The sequence below is a fragment of the Erythrolamprus reginae genome, chromosome 2, assembly GCF_031021105.1.
Source record: "Erythrolamprus reginae isolate rEryReg1 chromosome 2, rEryReg1.hap1, whole genome shotgun sequence".
Classification (NCBI taxonomy): domain Eukaryota; kingdom Metazoa; phylum Chordata; class Lepidosauria; order Squamata; family Dipsadidae; genus Erythrolamprus; species Erythrolamprus reginae.
In genome coordinates this window covers 107,811,492-107,830,061 of record NC_091951.1, presented here as the reverse complement: position 1 = coordinate 107,830,061, position 18,570 = coordinate 107,811,492, and the positions used below count along the sequence as shown (strand labels likewise).

Genomic DNA, 18,570 nt, shown 5'->3' with positions numbered 1-18,570 from the left:
CCACAGTGTGGTACTAAAAATGTTGGTAGCTCTTCACTGCCTATGACAATCATTAAGTGTTGTATCTCATGATTCTTGACAAATGTATCTTTTCTATTATGTACACTGAGAGCATATGCACCAAAGACAAATTCCTTGTGTGTCCAATCACACTTGGCCAATAAAAAAAATCCATCTATCTATCTATCCATCCTTCCTTCCTTCCTTCCTTCCTTCCATCCATCCATCCATCTATCCATCCATCCATCCATCCATTCATCCATCCATCCATCCATCCATCCATCCATCCATCCATCTATCTATTAAGGACGCCTTTTTCCTACCTTCTGCTCTGCAATTCCAAAATCTCATTTTGCAGTTGCATTAGCCATTTTCATTTCAATACTGCAAGTGGCCTGTTGCTCAGACATATCTGACAGATGGACCCTCACCCTCCTAAACTTACCTCCTTAATTTCAGGAAGCCTGCCAAGCCTTCACTATTGGAAGCTGCAGTTCACTCTTCAGAAGTTTCGAGCACATAGGACTGACCCTTTGTTCAACAGGAAGCACTTGGATTGCCATCTCATAGGCAGCCCGTGCGAAAGGGATCTTTTGAAAGTGAAAAGCAGGGAAACGCAACCTTTTGCTCAGCACCTCTAGTGCTGACTCACAATCTCCTCCAATGAACTTGGATCAGGAAGGGGGAGGAAAAAAACTCCAGTCTTGCAAGAGACTTTGCCCATTTCTCTGGCAGATGATTCATGAGGAAAAGACCTCAAGCACATCTATCTTCAGTCTACGGTCTGTATTGCCTGGCAAGTCACAATATAAGGGACTTTCAAGAAACATAACTATATTCTTGTTTTTCCCAAACTCATACCCTGAAGATGTGGTAGACAAACACTTCTGTAATCTGCCAATATGGCAAACAATCAACCATTATATGTAAGAAACAAACAAGTTGATTTACCGGGGTGGGGAGTTCAGGGTGAGGTGAGGGAAATTACAGATTTAATTGTACATTTGTTAATCTAGGCCCCATGGATTCTTTCCCCCCAGATATCACAGCTACATTATACAGCAATGAAAAGAGCACTTAAGCACTCTGTTGCTACGGAAATAAAAGTATTTACCATTTTATGCCATTTCCTAGCACCTAATAAGTACTTTATTACAGATGCTTTTTATGGGTTTAGCCGGTGAGATTCCAGAAATACCAAGCTAAAATCCAAGGCCTTTCTCTGCTTTACCTTTAATTATGGATACAAACATGCTCTAGCAATTTATTTTTCTACGGAGATCCAGGCCCTTGGAGTCTTCAGCTCATGCCCAGTACATGTGAAAGAAGCTCAAATCTTTTTTAGCTCTACTCATGTTAAATTAATATTTCCCCCATTATTCCAACACTGCGAATGACACCTTCAAATTATATATACTGCTGAAAAAAATAAATAAAGTACTTTATTACAGATGCTTTTTATGGGTTTAGCCGGTGAGATTCCAGAAATACCAAGCTAAAATCCAAGGCCTTTCTCTGCTTTACCTTTAATTATGGATACAAACATACTCTAGCAATTTATTTTTCTACGGAGATCCAGGCCATTGGGGTCTTCAGCTCATGCCCAGTACATGTGAAAGAAGCTCAAATCTTTTTTAGCTCTACTCATGTTAAATTAATATTTCCCCCATTATTCCAACAGTGCGAATGACACCTTCAAATTATATATACTGCTGGGGAAAAAAATAAAGGAAACACTTAAACAACAGAATTTAACTCCAAGTAAATCAAACTTCTGTGAAATCAAACTGTCCACTTAGTAAGCAACACTGATTGACAATCAATTCATTTTGTTCTCAGCACATTCAACTTTGTACAGAACAAAGTATTCAATGAGAATATTTCATTCATTCAGATCTATGATGCGTTATTTGAGTGTTCCCTTTATATTTTTGAGCAGTGTACTTTTAACCTATCAACTTTTGCCTTCTAGTAACATCGAAAGAAGTGACTAGAGAAGGGAGATAGATGCAAGTCAGCAACATATATACCAGTATTATTTGTGCTGATTTAAAAACAGGAGGAACTTTCAACTCAGGCAAGTATCTCAGACAGATATATTGTTATACAGGAATTGGATACCTCTGGTCTACTGAAAAGAAGGACTAGGGGTAATATTATACCCATGTTCCATTCTTTGAGGAACTGTCACAAAGAAGAGGGGGGTCAACCTATTTTTCCAAAGCGCCAGAAGGCAATAGATGGAAACTAATCAAGAGAGAATCAACCTAGAACTAAGGAGAAATTTCCCAACAGTGGGCCTTCTCCGGGTCCCGTCAACTAAACAATGTCAGTTGGCGGGCCCCAGGGGAAGAGCCTTCTCTGTGGCGGCCCCGGCCCTCTGGAACCAACTCCCCCCGGAGATTAGAACTGCCCCTACTCTTCCTGCCTTCCGTAAACTCCTTAAAACCCACCTTTGCCGTCAGGCATGGGAGAACTGAACATCTCCCCCTGGGCACGTTTAATTTATGCATGGTATGTCTGTGTGTATGACTGTTAGTATATGGGTTTTTTAAATATTTAAATATTTTAAATTTGTCTGATTGCTTATGATTTGTTTCTACATGTTGTGAGCCGCCCCGAGTCTTCGGAGAGGGGCGGCATACAAATCTAAGTAATAAATAAATAAATAAATAAATAAATTAACCAGTGGAACAGCTTGCCTTCAGAAAGTGTGGATGCTCCATCACTGAAGACTTTTAAGAAGAGACTGGACACCCACTTCTCTGGATGATATAGGGAGCTGTTGTTGTTGTTGTTGTTATTATTATTATTATTTATTAGATTCCGTCCAAGTCTGTTATTCTGTTAAAGTCAGATGACAATTTCCTAAAATGCGTATTTACAACTAATTCCAACAAAGTTTGTTGTGTGAGACAGCTTTGGTGACATGAGCAATTATATAAATTTGATTAATAATAAATAAATAAATAAATAAAAATCTACCCCTTCAACAACATACTAGCCCTTTAGGCACTTGTTATAGCAAACTTTTGTATTTGCAAATGCCCCCCAAAAATCTTACTGCAACAACAAAAAAGAGATTTTTGGAAGAACTTCAAAGAATTATTTTTTAAAACCTCTTCTAAATACTTCCTATATTTTCCACATGAACTATTCACATACATTTTGAAACATATTATCATTAAAAATCAAATGCAGCTTTTAAAAATTGCATTGGTATCTAATCTTGGTTCCTGTTCCAGAATCCGGGAGTTCTTTTTTTTATTTTTTTATGTCAGAATGGTGAAATATTTACTCATGAGAACTCAACTGTGATTTGAAATACACATATTGTGCATGTACCCTCACGTATACACTATGCAGCTGTGCATAAATTAAATATCTGCTTGCTTTATGGAATTATATAACATAAGGGTGGATCGTAACATTCCTGGGCACCATTAAGTTTACAATTGCAATAATTAATCATAATTGTTTGTAATAAATAGTATTAATAAATAATAAAGCCATGCATTAGGAAACATCAACAAGTTTGGAAAATGCAATCTCCCCATTATGTCTGACAGGCCTATGATAGCTCTTCACCCTACTTAGTAATTTCAGTTTTGATTTCTTGCCTGTTGCACACCACTCCAGATTTTGAAAAGGTAGGTGTGTTTTTTTATATATATATCTACAGTATATATTAATAGAGTTGCTTCTTTAAACCCTCTGCTTGACTAGCCTCACCCATGCTGGCCTGGTAGCATGAAGAAACCTGCTCTGTTTCAGCTTAAAACAAAACAGGCTAGGAGTTCCCCCTTCCTCTGCTTAAGAGCCCTGAAAAATACACAAGCAATACCAAGGAAATGGGAACTCACCTTTCACAGCAAAACTGAGACCTCTGGCAGGATAAAAAACTAGTAACTTTTAAGAAAGAGCTATGATAAATTATATCCAAGGAATCCTTCCATATTTTCTTAGAGAGAATAGAACAGAACAGAATAGAATAACAGAGTTGGAAGGGACCTTGGAGGTCTTCTAGTCCAACCCCCTGCTTGGACAGGAAATTCTACACCACTTCAGACAAATGGTTATGCAATATCTACTGTAAAATTTCCAGTGTTGGGGCATTGACAACTCTGGAAGGAAGTGGTTCCACTGATTAATTGTTCTAATAGTCAGGAAATTTCTCCTTAGTTATAAGTTGCTTCTCTCCTTGATTAGTTTCTAACCATTGTTTCTTGTTCTACTTTCAGGTGCTTTGGAAAATAGCTTGACTCCTGCTATCATGTCACCCCATAATCCTTCTTTTAATTAAACTGAACCAATATGCCAGATGAAAGGGAAACTAAACCCCTAAACAAGATGCATTTATTTTAGAATGTAAGCTTTTTAGGATTCTGAGGGTGGGATGGGGTGTTTGCTTGTAACCTAATTACTCCTTGGAGGAAGAAGATATTCTGATAATGTACACCACTGAGAACCAGCAGAGGGCTGTGCTTGGTGGCTTTCCCCTCCAATAATCCACAGCCCAATTTCCCATGGTGTTAGGAACTAGAGCTTCTATTTTGGCGCCTTGGGACATATTTTTACAATCTGACCAATCAGGCGTTTACAGTGGGGGTGTCCCTCTGACCTTCCCGCCAATCAGCTTAAAGCTCTGTTGGGAGAATTGCTGCTAGACTTATAGTTGGGGGTCACCACAACATGAGGAACTGTATTAAGGGTCCGCGGCATTAGAAAGGTTGAGAACCACTGCATACTAAAGGCTCCAGAGTTTAAATTCTTGGTCTGGTCTTCCTGCCATTTCAAGTCAATGAATTTTTGGCAGTTTTTCCAGTGAGGGGAATAAGCTTTATCTGCTTATTATTGACATAATCTTACTCAAGTAACACTGGTTCTTGCCCCACCTTTCTCAATAAAGGCTTTATGCTCTATGCCTGTGATATTACCTGCCATTCTGCTAACTGATTGCCTAAACTTGTAAATATATATTACTACCAAAGACAAGGAAATAGCTGACCTGCTAGCAGCTTTGCATATATAAGTAAGGCAATATCACCTTTAGATTATTTTTCTTACACTGTGTTCTAACAGTTTCTGTAAATCTGTTCTGGGAAAGGGCCAAGTGAAGAAATCCTTTGGCACACAACAAGAGCAATAGCACTTAGACTTATATAGCAAGTCGTAATGATTTACAGCACTCTCTGGGCAGTTTTCTGAGCCAGCATGTCACCCGCAACAATATGGGTCCTCATTTTATTGACCACAGAAAAATGAAAGGCTGAGTTAATCTTGAGCCGATCAGGATCGAACTCCAGGCTGTGGATGGAGTTTGCCTGCAATACTGCATTTCAACCACTGTGCCACCAGGGCTCTTTATGCATGATTTTGTACAGTTGTGTGCTTTTGCGGGGGGGGGGGGGCAAGAAAATATCAATAGAAGTTATGATCAGATGATGGTTCCAGACAGAAAAAGCCAGCTCCATGGAGACAGCACATACAGAGCAACCACAGAAACTAAAGCAGCAATGAGCGGAGCAACCGAGCACATAATGTATGAACACACTACATCTCCCACTTCTACAATTTGTAGGATCTCCTTTGTTCTCATCCTTTGTCCACCATGAAGGAAAAAAGAATGAGAACAGGTTGACTCAGTAGTGTCAACCCCTAACCCCCAACATTTTTCCCTTAGACTATCCACGATTGACCTCTCCAGGTTCCTTAGAGGTCAGTAAGGGGCATGCATAAGTGCACCAGTGTGCCTTCCGTCCCCTGTCCAATTGTCTCTCCTTATCTCATTTATCTTTTCTTCCTTTCAAATTTGTTCACCTATAATTTTATATCTTATCTTCTATTCTTTTCTTTAGTTATATTACTACATATCTATTCTCTTCAATGTGTATTATGTATTGGACTAACTAACTAAACAAACAAACAAACAAACAAACATAGATATCTTTCCCCCCCAATGATCAAAAAGCCCTTGGACAGTATTTTGAATCTTAACAATGGGTTACAGAGGAACACTATCTCTTTTTCACACATTTATTTATGCACATATGCATCCATTGTCTCTAGAAAGAATGCCTGGCACTGTTAAATGTTAAGACTATTCAGCTCATTAAAAATGAGTATAACCTTTTTGTACAAGATGCTACATGCTGCAATACACTTAAGTATTTAATTATAATTATTGTTTTTAAAAAGTAATGAGTCAAATCCATATAGACATCAAAGTTAGCCTGTTTTCTGTTGCTCCATACCCGTCCCTATCTTCATTTCTAAAATTTCACAAGGAAATTTTGAGAAACATTTCATTACTTACAGATTTCCTACTACTCTCTTGAGAGGATCTCTTATCTTCATTGCCAACAATTTCAAATTCAGATGAGGATCCCTTAAAAGAAAGAGACAGGGGGGAAGAAAACACATTTAAATGCTTTGTTTTGCTTTAAATTATGTAAACTGATGGATAGAGAGTCTTCAAGCAGATAACAAAAACAGCAACCTACAACAAAATGTTGCAGGATAGCTTTATATTTATATAACTTTATATTATTGCTTATTTGTACCCTATGACAATTATTAAGTGTTGCACCTCGTGATTTTTGACAAATGCATCTTTTAGAGCATATGCACCAAAGACAAATTCCTTGTGTCCAATCACACTTGGCTAATAAAGAATTCTGTTCCATTTCCATTTCAATTTCCATTTCTATTCTATTCTATTTCTATTCATTTGTTAACCAGAGCATTTCTCTTAAAGGGGTCCAGCCACACCCTGTACCAGGATATAGGAAAGATGTAGCTACCCAATCTCCCCACCCTATGCTTATTCAAATAACTATCAACAACTCTTGAAGCCTGAGATTTTGAGGTAGGAGAGTTAAGTAATTTTATGTATTTGTGTAAGTCTCGTGCCTCTGCTAAATATGCTTTAGTATGGCTCTGGCCACTTAGAGTCAATTTCAAGTCAGAATAACAGAAGTCTCTAAATTAAGTGAAATGAACAAATTAAGTGAAATAAATAAATTGCCCCAATCCTGCAGTTATGGACACTGAAGTTACTATTAACTTCACTGCATTCTAGCAGACCAATTCATTGCATACCATGCTGGTTTGGATTGGTTCTTTAGAACCGGTAGCGGAAATTTACATCCCTGTGCTGAACTGGCGGCGATTTGCGATGGTCCACGCTCCCAAATTGGTCCTCCGGTCAACGCGGCTTGCAAACAAACTCTCTGCGCATGCAGAAAGTCTTCCACGCATGAGCAGAGGGTCATTTCCAGGTGTTTTGCACAACGTGATGCAGCACACACCCAAGCAAAGTGTGTGTGTCCATGCAAAAGGACCGTTGTACCTACCTGAACGGTCTTCTCGCTGCACTGGAAGGAGAGTCCAACATGGGTAGTTAACCAATCTTATTGGTAGAGACTGAGTTAATTATTTACATATTAATTAGGTACCGCCCCCTTGTATCCCCCATGAGCTCAGTTTTAAAAACGAAGACAATGTAAGAGGATAACCAATTTTTATTGTCAACAGTCCAACAAACCAAGTCCTCCCAACACCGGCGTCCCTGAACTTCAACAGTGCCGGGTGGGTTTGGACTCTCCTTCCAGTGCAGCGAGAAGACCGTTCAGGTAGGTACAACGGTCCTTCTCCACTGCAGCTGGAAGGAGAGTCCAACATGGGATATGCCAAAGATTAAGGCCCATGGGAGGGAGAAGGTCTTGTCAGGGACGTCGTGGAGGCACAAACTCGTTGCAAAACACGCCTTCCAAACGCTGCGTCCGCTGAAGCAAACGAATCCAACTTATAATGTTTAACAAAGGTGGTAGGGGCCGCCCATGTTGCGGCCTTGCAGATATCTTCTATGGATGCCTGCGTGGCCCAGGCAGCAGACGTGGCCGCGCTACGTGTTGAATGACCCGTCAGTCCCAATGGCGGGTTCTGGCTTCTAGCCTTGTAAGCCTCCGTGATACACTCCTTGAGCCATCTACTAATAGATTTGGAGGATAGTCCAAGTCCCATCTTATGAGGCGAAAATGATATGAACAATTGTTCAGATTTTCTGAACGTCTCCGTACGCCTGATGTAGATTTTCAAGGCTCGCCTGACGTCTATTTTGTGCCATCGCAACTCCGATGGGTGGTTCCCACGAGTACAGAAATCAGGCAGTATCAACTCTTGCTTCCTATGAAAAGTAGAGTTTACCTTTGGTATAAAAGTGGGATCCAGTCTTAGTACAACCCTATCGGGGTAAAAGATACAGAGGTCCTGTCTGACTGATAAGGCCGCTATCTCAGACACTCTGCGTGCGGAGGTAATTGCGACCAGGAAAGCTGTCTTAATGGATAACAGACGGAGAGAAATGGACCTCAACGGCTCAAAAGGTGGCTTTGTCAATGCTTTGAGTACTAACGAAAGGTCCCATGACGGGAACCTCCGGACTGGTGGACTATGTTTATTTGTAGCTCCTCGTAAAAAGTCTCTTACCCACGGGTGAAAAGCCAAGGAGCGTGCCTCTGGAACTTGTATCATAGTGGCAAGAGCTGCCACCTGTCTTTTTAAGGTGTTAGGGGCTAACCCCCGGTCTATTCCTTGTTGTAGGAACTCCAACACCGTGATAACCGATGTCTCCTTCGGATTCAGATGGTGCTGTTCACAGAACCTACAGAACGCCTGCCAAGTTGCTTGGTATATTCTCGACGTCGAAGGGCGACGTGCTGCCTGTATTGTATCAATGACCTTCTCTGGTAGCTTTTGTAGCCTCAGCCTGCTCCTCTCAAGTGCCACACGGTTAGATGTAGCCACTGGGGATCCGGGTGTTGTAGGTTCCCCTGGCTGAGGGCGATGATCCGATCCGGAATCCTCCACGGTGTTGACACCGATAGTGCCACGAGGTCGGAGAACCAAGGGCGTCGAGGCCAGTGCGGTGCCACCAATAGCACCTCCGCTTCCTCCTCTAATATCTTCTCCACCACCCTGGGGAGGAGACTGGTGGGAGGAAAAGCATAAAGTAGACCCGGTGGCCAAGGGGAAAGAAGGGCATTGGTCCCTTCCGCCTCTGGATCCGGAAAACGTGTGTAGAACCTGGGAAGTTGGGTATTCCGCTGGGTTGCAAACAAATCCACTGATGGCATGCCGAATCTGTGTGTCAGCTGCTGGAAGATGTCGGGATCCAATCTCCACTCTGATGGATCTAGAATGGTCCTGCTCAGCCAGTCTGCCTGCGTGTTGCTGATGCCGGCAATATGTTCGGCCGACAATGATGCCAAGTTGGTCTCGGCCCAATTGAAGAGACGGCTGGCTTCTGCCATGAGACGTTGTGATTTCGTGCCCCCCTGATGATTCAGGTGGGCCCTGGTCGCAACATTGTCTGTCAGGACCCGCACGTGTCTGTCCCGCACTAGTGGGGTGAACGCTTGAAGGGCCAAAAACACTGCTTTCAATTCGAGGAAATTGATGTTGACCGGCTCCAAGTCCCTGTCTGACCAGAGGCCTTGGGCCATGTGGTGTCCAATGTGTGCGCCCCACCCAAAAAGGCTGGCGTCTGTCGTAAGGGTTACTGGACTTTGGAGTCGGAAAGGGGAACCCTTGCTTAAGGCTGGTGATGTCCACCATCTCAAGGAATCTCTGATTGTCCTTGGAACCCGGACCTTCCTGTTGCAGTGGCTCCTCCTGGCTCTCTGTGCTGGGAGCAAGAACCACTGTAGATCCCGGATGTGGTGTCTTGCCCAGGGAACGATGCCTATGGCTGACACCAAGGTCCCCAGGATTTTGGATAGCAACGCCAGGGAAACTCTCCTGTCGTGTCGGATGCTGGAGATCAGTTGTCGTATTGTGCGTTGTCTCTCCGGGGAAAGAGATACCGTGGATGATAGGGTATCTATGACTGCTCCGAGATGAAGTAATCTGGTGGAGGGAGACAGATGACTTTTCTCCATATTGATTGTGAAACCGTGAGATTCCAGTGATTGCACTGTCCTGTCTAAGTCTTTTCTGGCTCCCGATGGGGACCTGGACAACACGATTATGTCGTCCAGGTAGGCCATCAGCCGGACCGATTTCTGGCGTAGGTCTGCCGTCAAAATGTCCAACAGTTTTGTGAAGGTTCGTGGAGCCGAGGAGAGGCCGAATGGCATGGCCCTGTACTGAAAATGCTCCCCCTCGGTGCAGAAGCGGAGGAACCGTCGATGACCTGGATGTATGGGTACATGGAGGTACGCTTCCTTGAGGTCTATTGATGTTAAGAGATCGTGGGAGCGTATGGAAGCTATAATTGTCTGTAAGGAGTGCATTCGAAACCTCCTGTACTTTATGAAAACGTTCAGTTGCTTCAAGTTTAGTATGAGCCGGCAGCCTCCTGAGGCCTTGGGTACTATAAAGATCACTGAGTAGAACCCCTTGCCCTCTTCCTGTCGAGGCACCGGCTCTATAGCGTGAATGTCCAATAAATGCTTTATCTCCTCTCGGAGTTGTAGTCTCTTTTGTGAGTCCCGTATTACGGGGCAATGAAGGAATCGTGATGGTGGAGGCTGGACAAATTCCAGCCGAAGTCCCTGTGAAACGGTGGCTAAGGCCCATTTGTCGGATGACGTGTGATGCCAGGAGAGACTGTAATGTTGAAGTTTCCCCCCTATTGGCATCCCGGCTGAGTCACTTGGAGCGACGAAAACCTCTCTGGTTACCTCCTCGAAATGGCCGTCTCGATTGCTGGTAACCTCGGGGTCTGTCCTGGAACGATCCCCGATCGGACCGAAAGGATGGTTGATTGTATTGGCTGTATTGACCCTGACCAAAGGATCTTTGGGCCTGTCCCGCACCTGTGTTGGCTTCCCAGCGAGGGTTCTGTCGCCTCGTGTATGGTGTAGACCTGCGGTCTTGTCTCCTATGAGCCCTGGGGAGCACTTTCTTCTTGTCTCTGTCCTCAATGAGGACCTTCTCCAAACTCTCCCCGAAGAGCATGGATCCCTGGAAGGGGCTTGAGGCCAGCCTCCACTTTGATTTCAAGTCTGCTGGCCAATTTCTCAGCCAGAGGAGTCGTCGTGACGACATAGTGGTTGCCATGCTTCTAGCCGAAAACTTCGCTGCATGAAGGGTGGCGTCTGCTGAGAACTCCGCTGCCGCACGCAGCTTGCTCAGGTCCTGCCGGAGTCTTCCGTCCTCAGGCCCGAGCCTGGCCTGCATTTCCTGCAACCACATGATGGATGCTCTGTTGATGAATGAAGCTGCGGCAGCCGCTCTGAACCCCCAGCCCGACACCTGATGCGCCTTTCTCAGCAATATCTCCGCCTTTCTGTCCTCTGGCCTCAGGCTGTCGCCAGTTTCCGAGGGCACCAGCGCACTAGAAACCAGAGTCACTACCGGCTGGTCAATTGGCGGGAACTCCAAGAGTTTTTCGACCTCTTCGTCGAAGGTGTAAAACTTCCGCTCAATGTTTGAAGGCCCTTGCGCAGCCGCTGGGTGCTGCCAAGGCCGCTTAACTCCCTCCACAAATATGTGGGAGGCTGGGAAGTGTTCAGTCTCGGGCTGGGCTTCCTTGAGGAGAGCCTCTGAAGTCTTTGTCGTGTCAGTAGGGTCAGTTGCCTTAGGCACGGCTGCAAGGTTCATTACTTGCTTGGCCTTACAAAGCAAGGTCCTGAATAATGCCGGTTTGAATAATCCCACCGTTGGTGGTGGTTCTGGCACTGTCTCATCCTCTGACCAATCATATTCCCTGTCACTCTCCTCAAATTGTGGTTCCTCCACCATTGACCCTACGCCAGAAGGGGGCGGTATTGACCAAGGATTTCTTTCTGGAGCCTGTTGGGGGGGCCTAGCGCTTTGTTGCGCCCCCGTAGCAATGCCCTGTGAGTACACGTTGGCGATGATTTCCTGGAGGTCAGGGGTCATCTGTTGCCATGGGCCTGATGGACCTCTTAAGCCTGCTGCTGTGGGAGTAAACGTAGCTGAAGGCCCTTGTAGGCTTCTGACCGATTGACTTGCAGACCCCGGTCTGTGCCAAGAAGTGCCAGGGGATGGCATGGCCTGAGGTATAGGTATAAAATGTCTATCAGGTGACCAGTCCCCTGTTGGCATGATTCCAGTGGTCCCCAAGGGAGATTGGGTGGTCAACTGTTCAGGGGTCATCTGCTGCCGCTGTGTAAGGGGCAATCCAGAGGGAGAGGGCTGCAGGGCCGCTTCCAATTTCTTTTCCAGGGCCTTAATGCGTTTTTCCGCTTCCTTTAATGAGGAGCTGGAAGATTGGGAGGCCTTAGTCTTATCCTTTGCCTTCCCTTTGCCCTTCTCCTTGGCAGCGGGGGAGCTGCTTTTGTCAGTCCCGGGTTGCTCTGCCATTTTACTCACAGTTAATTGAAGAACAAGAAAGTTTTTGGCTCCACGCCCTTGCCGCTCGCAATAAAATGGCGCCTCGGCTATTTCGCCACTCGCGCATGCGCACTGGGGCCACCTAGCCCACTCTCGTGCTTTGCCGCCAAGATTGTCGCGTTTCGCGCCGAGAAGGCCAAGATGGCGGCGCCCATGACCTCCGCGGTCTTTTCGGGGCTCCCGCTCCGCGCCTCTGCCACCAATGGCGGTCCCCGCCAGGGTGGTAGCCCTGGCTCTCGCCTCTGCTCTCCGCGCAGCCTGGTGGTCTCAGCGGTCGCGCTGCTTGCAGCGGCAGCGACGGCGGCGTTATCGGCGGCTCGCTCTCCCCGGCGGCGGCGGCGGCTTCGGCGGCGGCTTTTCCCAGCCGCCGAACAGCTGATCGCTCTGTCGGCTCGCCTCGCCGGCTTCGGGGAGCGATTTCAAGCCTCCCAGTGGGGGGGGCGGACCCCCCCACCTTCGGCCTGCAGCCTTAGTGTGGCCTCGGAGGCCAGGGACCCCAGGCTGGATGCTCCTCTGCGGGGTGTTCCCTCGGGGGGAATACAAAACCCCTGAGGAGTATCGTTGGGGGTGCTGCCCGCGGAGGGCAGGGACCCCTTGCTGTTCCCTTGCTGTTATCTGCACCTGAAAGACAAAGCAGAAACATTAAACAGGTCACAACAATTTGTAACATTTATTAAACATTTTTAAACAATTTATTAGCTTTAATTAGCTTAAGCTCAAACTCAGTAAGTCTCTACTCTTAGACTGAGTTTTTAAAACTGAGCTCATGGGGGATACAAGGGGGCGGTACCTAATTAATATGTAAATAATTAACTCAGTCTCTACCAATAAGATTGGTTAACTACCCATGTTGGACTCTCCTTCCAGCTGCAGTGGAGAACATGCACTTATGCCATGATGCGAACCAGTAGGGCAGTGTTTCCCAACCTTGGCAACTTGAAGATATCTGGACTTCAACTCCCAGAATTCCCCAGCCAGCATTCCCTGGCTGGGGAATTCTTGGAGTTGAAGTCCAAATACCTTCAAGTTGCCACGGTTGGGAAACACTGCGGTAGGGAACATAAGTTGAACCCCTCCCTGCTGCATACACTTCATCCCCTAAATAAATTGAGGCATCAACTACTGTGTATACCTAATCATTTGGTTCATTTGTTCATTTGTGGCTATAGTTATAAAAAAACTCAAGACTGATTTCTTACACCGGAAGATGGCTTCTGTGCTGCTTTTTCTAGGGTCTTCTCACCCTCAACTGGAACATCGGAGGATGAACAAAGTTCTTGAATCTCATCTATAAAAAGAGTGAATTAGTGAGCCTCAGAGTCCTGATTCTGTGAGCAGAAATAAGCACAATGAGAAGAAAAAGAAAGCGGGGAGGAGACTAGTTATTTGGACAGAATGAAAAAGCCATGCCCTCCAGTTACAGGAAATAAATTCTGAAGTTTCACAGCAAACACAACCATTATTTGCACTTAACCAATTCCTTGTTTAAGAAAAGCCCAATCAGATATGCCAACAAGTCTAAAGTCCTCTTCACCTTTTTCTTATTAAGAGGTTCTAATAAGCCCTAAAGACTAACAAAAATCCACATGTAAAATTATCTTCCCGTATGGTGTAAGTGGCTGGTCTCTAGGGCAACATGTGTGTGCAATGCAAATATATATAAATGACATTTGATCAAAGCCAGCTGGAATTTCCCCCCTTTTCCTCCTGGGCTTAGCACACTGTAATATTGAAAGATCACAATTATTCCTCAGCTTTTCCATTTGCTGTTAATTTACCTTTCAAAAGAAGAGAATTATTGTGATTTAAAAACCTTCTACGTATTTTAAAAGTTACTTAAAATACAAGTATGTACACTCTATTGAAATAAATTGTACACTAATTATTACCTTTTCTAAGATTAACAGAGGCTTCCCTGCAAGCATTTTCGTTTGGACCTATCATTTTAATCATGTACTTTAGCCTTTAAACAATAGTTCCATCAAATCTCTATCAAAACTATGTTTCTTTCTAGATATCTGGTTTCAGTTATTTTGATGCCCAAGGTAGAAAATTGTAAATTACATCTCCAACAGTTATTAAAAGTGCTCAATTAAACCATGTAAGATGCGTTTCTTTTAATCCCATGACAAAACCATATGGACACTTGACTGGTTTTGTTTTTTCAAGAAAATATAGGCTTGGGTTTATAGCATTCTCTGATACCATATTTAACAAGGTTAAAAAAACATTACCATTAGGGACCACTCCCTTGACATGTTTAATTGCTAATTGAAAGATTAATGGAGTTGCAATTATTTGAAAATAAATGGGTGAAATTGGAAAAAGAGATGATTTGCGACAACTGACGGGGCGATGGGACAACGTAAGACGATATATGGTTAGTAGAATCCGAGACCAAGCTACAAAGAATAAATTGGAATCACTTTATAATATGTAAATAGATATTTTGCTCTTGAGTTAAAATGGTATGTATAAGAAACACCCCCCAATTTGGTGGTGGTGTGTGAATGTTTGTCTGGTGGTGGGCCCCAATCACAGAGCACTTGTTGCATGTGTGTGTTTATATTCTATAAAATCAATAAAAAAATAAAATATTTTTTTTATAAAAAAGACATGTTTAACTGCTCTAAGCGAAAAAACAGTGTGCCTTACATAAAATATAAAAGCCTGTTTTTATTTCATATAAGGTGCATACATAGTACTGACATCACCATACTAAATTTACATATTGAACGAAAGAGAAATACAGTGATCCCTCTATTATCGCGATGGTTCCGTTCCAAGACCCCTCGCGATAATCGATTTTTCGCGATGTAGGGTTGCGGAAGTAAAAACACCATCTGCGCATGCGCGCCCTTTTTTCTATGGCCGCGCATGTGTAGATGGTGGAGTTTGCGTTCCCCGCCGCCCACGCAAAGGGGAAACCCCATTCGGCTCCTCGCTGCTGCTGCGCTACCGAGCAGATCAGCTGCTGGGCGGCCGAAGGAACCTTCCCTGAGTCTTCCCCCTCTTGCTGGCGGGCGGGCGAGCGGCGGGCATCAGCGAGGAGCCGGGGTTTCCCCTTTCCGTGGGTGGCCGGGAAGACCCAGGTTGGGGGTTCGGGGGGGTGCTGGGAAGCCCCCCAGGCCGGCTGCGACCTTTTAAAACAGCCGCGCCGCTTCCTTGCTGAGTCCTGAAGCCAAACGCGGAAGTGGTTTTTTTTTTAATTACTTTTTTTTAAAAATCGCGATATAGCGTTTCGCGAAGATCGAGATCGCGAAACTCGAGGGATCACTGTACTTATTAAGGGTTTACATAAGGATTTGATTTTGTACCAGAAGCCAGAGATTACTTCAATCCATACATTTAGTTATGTTTCCTAATGCACAAGGAATCTTGATGTTTCACTTGATCTTTCACCTGTGGTTTCCTCAGATGAGATTTTTCTAACCTTTAGTCAGTTTCTCACAACTAAGGATAATTTATGTATAGCAATCTTCTACTAGCTCCACTTCCTCCTGGCTACTGCTAGATCCTTGGATAAAGGTGTCAAATATTTCAAATATTGCTAGAAATATCCTGTGGCCAGATCTCTCTGCTTCAGCTTTCCCTTATGACCTTAAAGAGTGGCTTCATATTCTGTTCAGGCTCTAGCTTCAATCTTCAGCTCACCTCCCAGGAGGTTTCTTAGGCTGATCTCACCTCCATTACGAGCTCTATTCCTTCCAGCTTTCAACTTTTTTCCTCCAATACGCTGTCATCAGCTGACTTTTCCCTGTTGATGCCTGTGTTTGATACCTCAGCGCTGCATAACAAGATGAGCTCTCCTTCCTTGACTAATCAAGAAGAGAAGCGAACTAGAACTAAGGAGAAATTTCCTTACAATGAGAATGATTGATCAGTGGAATGGCTTGCCTTCAGAAGTTGTGGGTGATAGGATTTATGACCGGAAGTTCGGAATTAGATGAGATATTAACAGGCAGTGATGAAAAAATGATTAAGAAATTATATTACTATTTGTTACATGTTGAACTAAAGGAAGAAGTGGTAAAAGAAACAATGATAATTTGGATGAAATATTTTGGATATACCTTAGAATTGGACAAATGGCAACAAATATGGGAAAGAAATTACAAACTAACCATGGCAACAGCTTATAAAGAAAATATGCATAACATGTTTTATAGATGGCATATGTCACCAGAAAAATTATCAATTTTTTTTAAAGACAAACCAGCAAAAGGTTGGAAATGTCAGCAAATACTGGGTTCTTATTATCATATGTGGTGGACATGTACAGAAGCACGAAAAATCTAATAAATGGTTAGGAAAAATGCTCGAAGAAAAGCCAGACTTAAACCCAGAAATCTTTTTATTAGGAATCCTACCAGAAAAACACAAAAAAAGAAGATATATATTTAATAATACATATAGTAACAGCAGCTAGGATTGTATTTGGACAAAATTGGAAATCAGTTATTATTCCTGGAAGAGCAGATAATAAAGAAAATTTTGGACTGCACTGAAATGAACAGATTAACATTAAGATTAAAAAATAAAGTGGATTCACTGTATTACAAGACTTGGCAGAAGATCTATAGATGATTAGAAAAAAAATATAAATAAGGAGAGAGGGCAGGAGAGGAAGTAGGAAAGAAAAGGAGAGAGGGAAGGGAAGTAGGTTTAGAAAGAGAAAAAGGAAGGGAAGGTACGAAGAAAGAGAAAGTAGGGCTGTATGAGATAGAAAGGGAGGATGGTAAAAAAAGCAACCTTGAACTAATAAAGCAATAAGATAAATATAGATTATATGTGTAATGATCTCATAAAATAATGAAATGAGAAATGGGATAATAAATATGTTGAAATATCTGTATGGTAATAAAAATAAACACTTAAAAAAAAAGAATTTGTGGATGCTCCATCACAGGAGGCTTGTAAGAAGAGACTGGACTAGTTTGGAATAGTATAGGGCAGTGATGGTGAACTTTTTTTCCCTTAGGTGCCAAAAGTGCATGCACACACACTATCGTGCAAACCCACAATTCAATGCCTGGAGAGGGTGAAAATTGCCTCCCCTGGCCCCCTGGAGGCATTCTGGAGGCCAGAAACAGCCCATTTCCCAACTTCTGGTGGGCCCAGTAGGCCTATTTTTTTCACCCTCTCCAGGCTCCAGAGACTTCGCTGGAGCCTGGGGACAATGAAAATGCCCTCCCCCATCCATCCGGTGGCTCTCCAGAAACTGAAAATGCCCTCCCAGAGCCTCCGTGCAAGCCAATAATCAGCTGGCCAGCGCGCACATGCGTGCTGGAGCTGAGTTAGGGCAATGGCTCGTGTGAAGGCAGATATGACTCCGTGTGCCACCTATGGCACCCATGCTATAGGTTCGCCATCACTGGTATAGGGTTTCCTGTTTGAGCAGGGAGTTGGACTAGAAGAATTCCAAGGTCCTTTTCAACTCTGCTATTCTGTTACTTGCACCAGTTTCTGCCTACCTAGCAATTTGAAAGCATGCAAATGCAAATAGATAGCGATAGCATTTAGACTTATATACCGCTTCATAGTGCTTTTCCAATCCTCTCTAAGCAGTTTACAGAATCAGCACATTACCCCCAACAATCTGGGTCCTCATTTTACCTACCTTGGAAGGATGGAAGGCTGAGTCAACCTGGAGCCTGTGGTGTGATTTGAACTGCTGAATTACAGCTAGAAGTTAGCTGAAGTAGCCTACAATGCTGCACTCTAACCACGGCACCACCACGGCTCTTAAATAGGTACCATTTTAGTGGGAGGGTAACAGTGTTCCATACGCCTCGGCACTGGTTACACTGACCACAGAACCACATAAATGTCTTCAGACAATGCTGGCTCCCTCAGTTAATGAGCACCGCCCCCTAGTGTCAGGAATATCTGGACATGAGAAACCTTTATCTTTATAAACCTGTTTTTTTTTCCTGGCTTAGTTATGGTTTCTACAGAAATTACATTGACTCAAGCCCAATATGTAGCTAAAGAGGCTTCCGCGCTCAAAAGACATAAACCAGTAATATCTCAGCAATGTAATTCTCTGCTAGGTTTTAGGATTTCCAAAAGAGGACTCAAACAGGCCATCTATATTCAGATTGAACACCCTTCTCTCAACAGAGGGCTGGGATGCAACACCACATCTCCTGTTTACAAAACAATCATTTCAGCATTTCCAAGAAGATCCCACATCCATTTACACTA

General features: G+C 43.8%; 1 protein-coding gene across 7 annotated transcripts in view; it reads right to left on the bottom strand.

Annotated features, from left to right (window-relative positions):
* The window catches only part of TNIP1 (TNFAIP3 interacting protein 1), a 99,071-nt gene that overhangs the window by 29,907 nt on the left and 50,594 nt on the right, over positions 1-18,570 (bottom strand). For all 7 annotated transcript variants that reach the window (XM_070739047.1, XM_070739051.1, XM_070739053.1 and 4 more), the window contains exons 4-5: positions 13,563-13,651; positions 6,317-6,388 (exon numbers count right to left, since the gene is read on the bottom strand). In XM_070739047.1, coding sequence (XP_070595148.1) covers positions 6,317-6,388; positions 13,563-13,651 — 161 coding nt within the window. The remainder of the gene's footprint in view (positions 1-6,316; positions 6,389-13,562; positions 13,652-18,570) is intronic.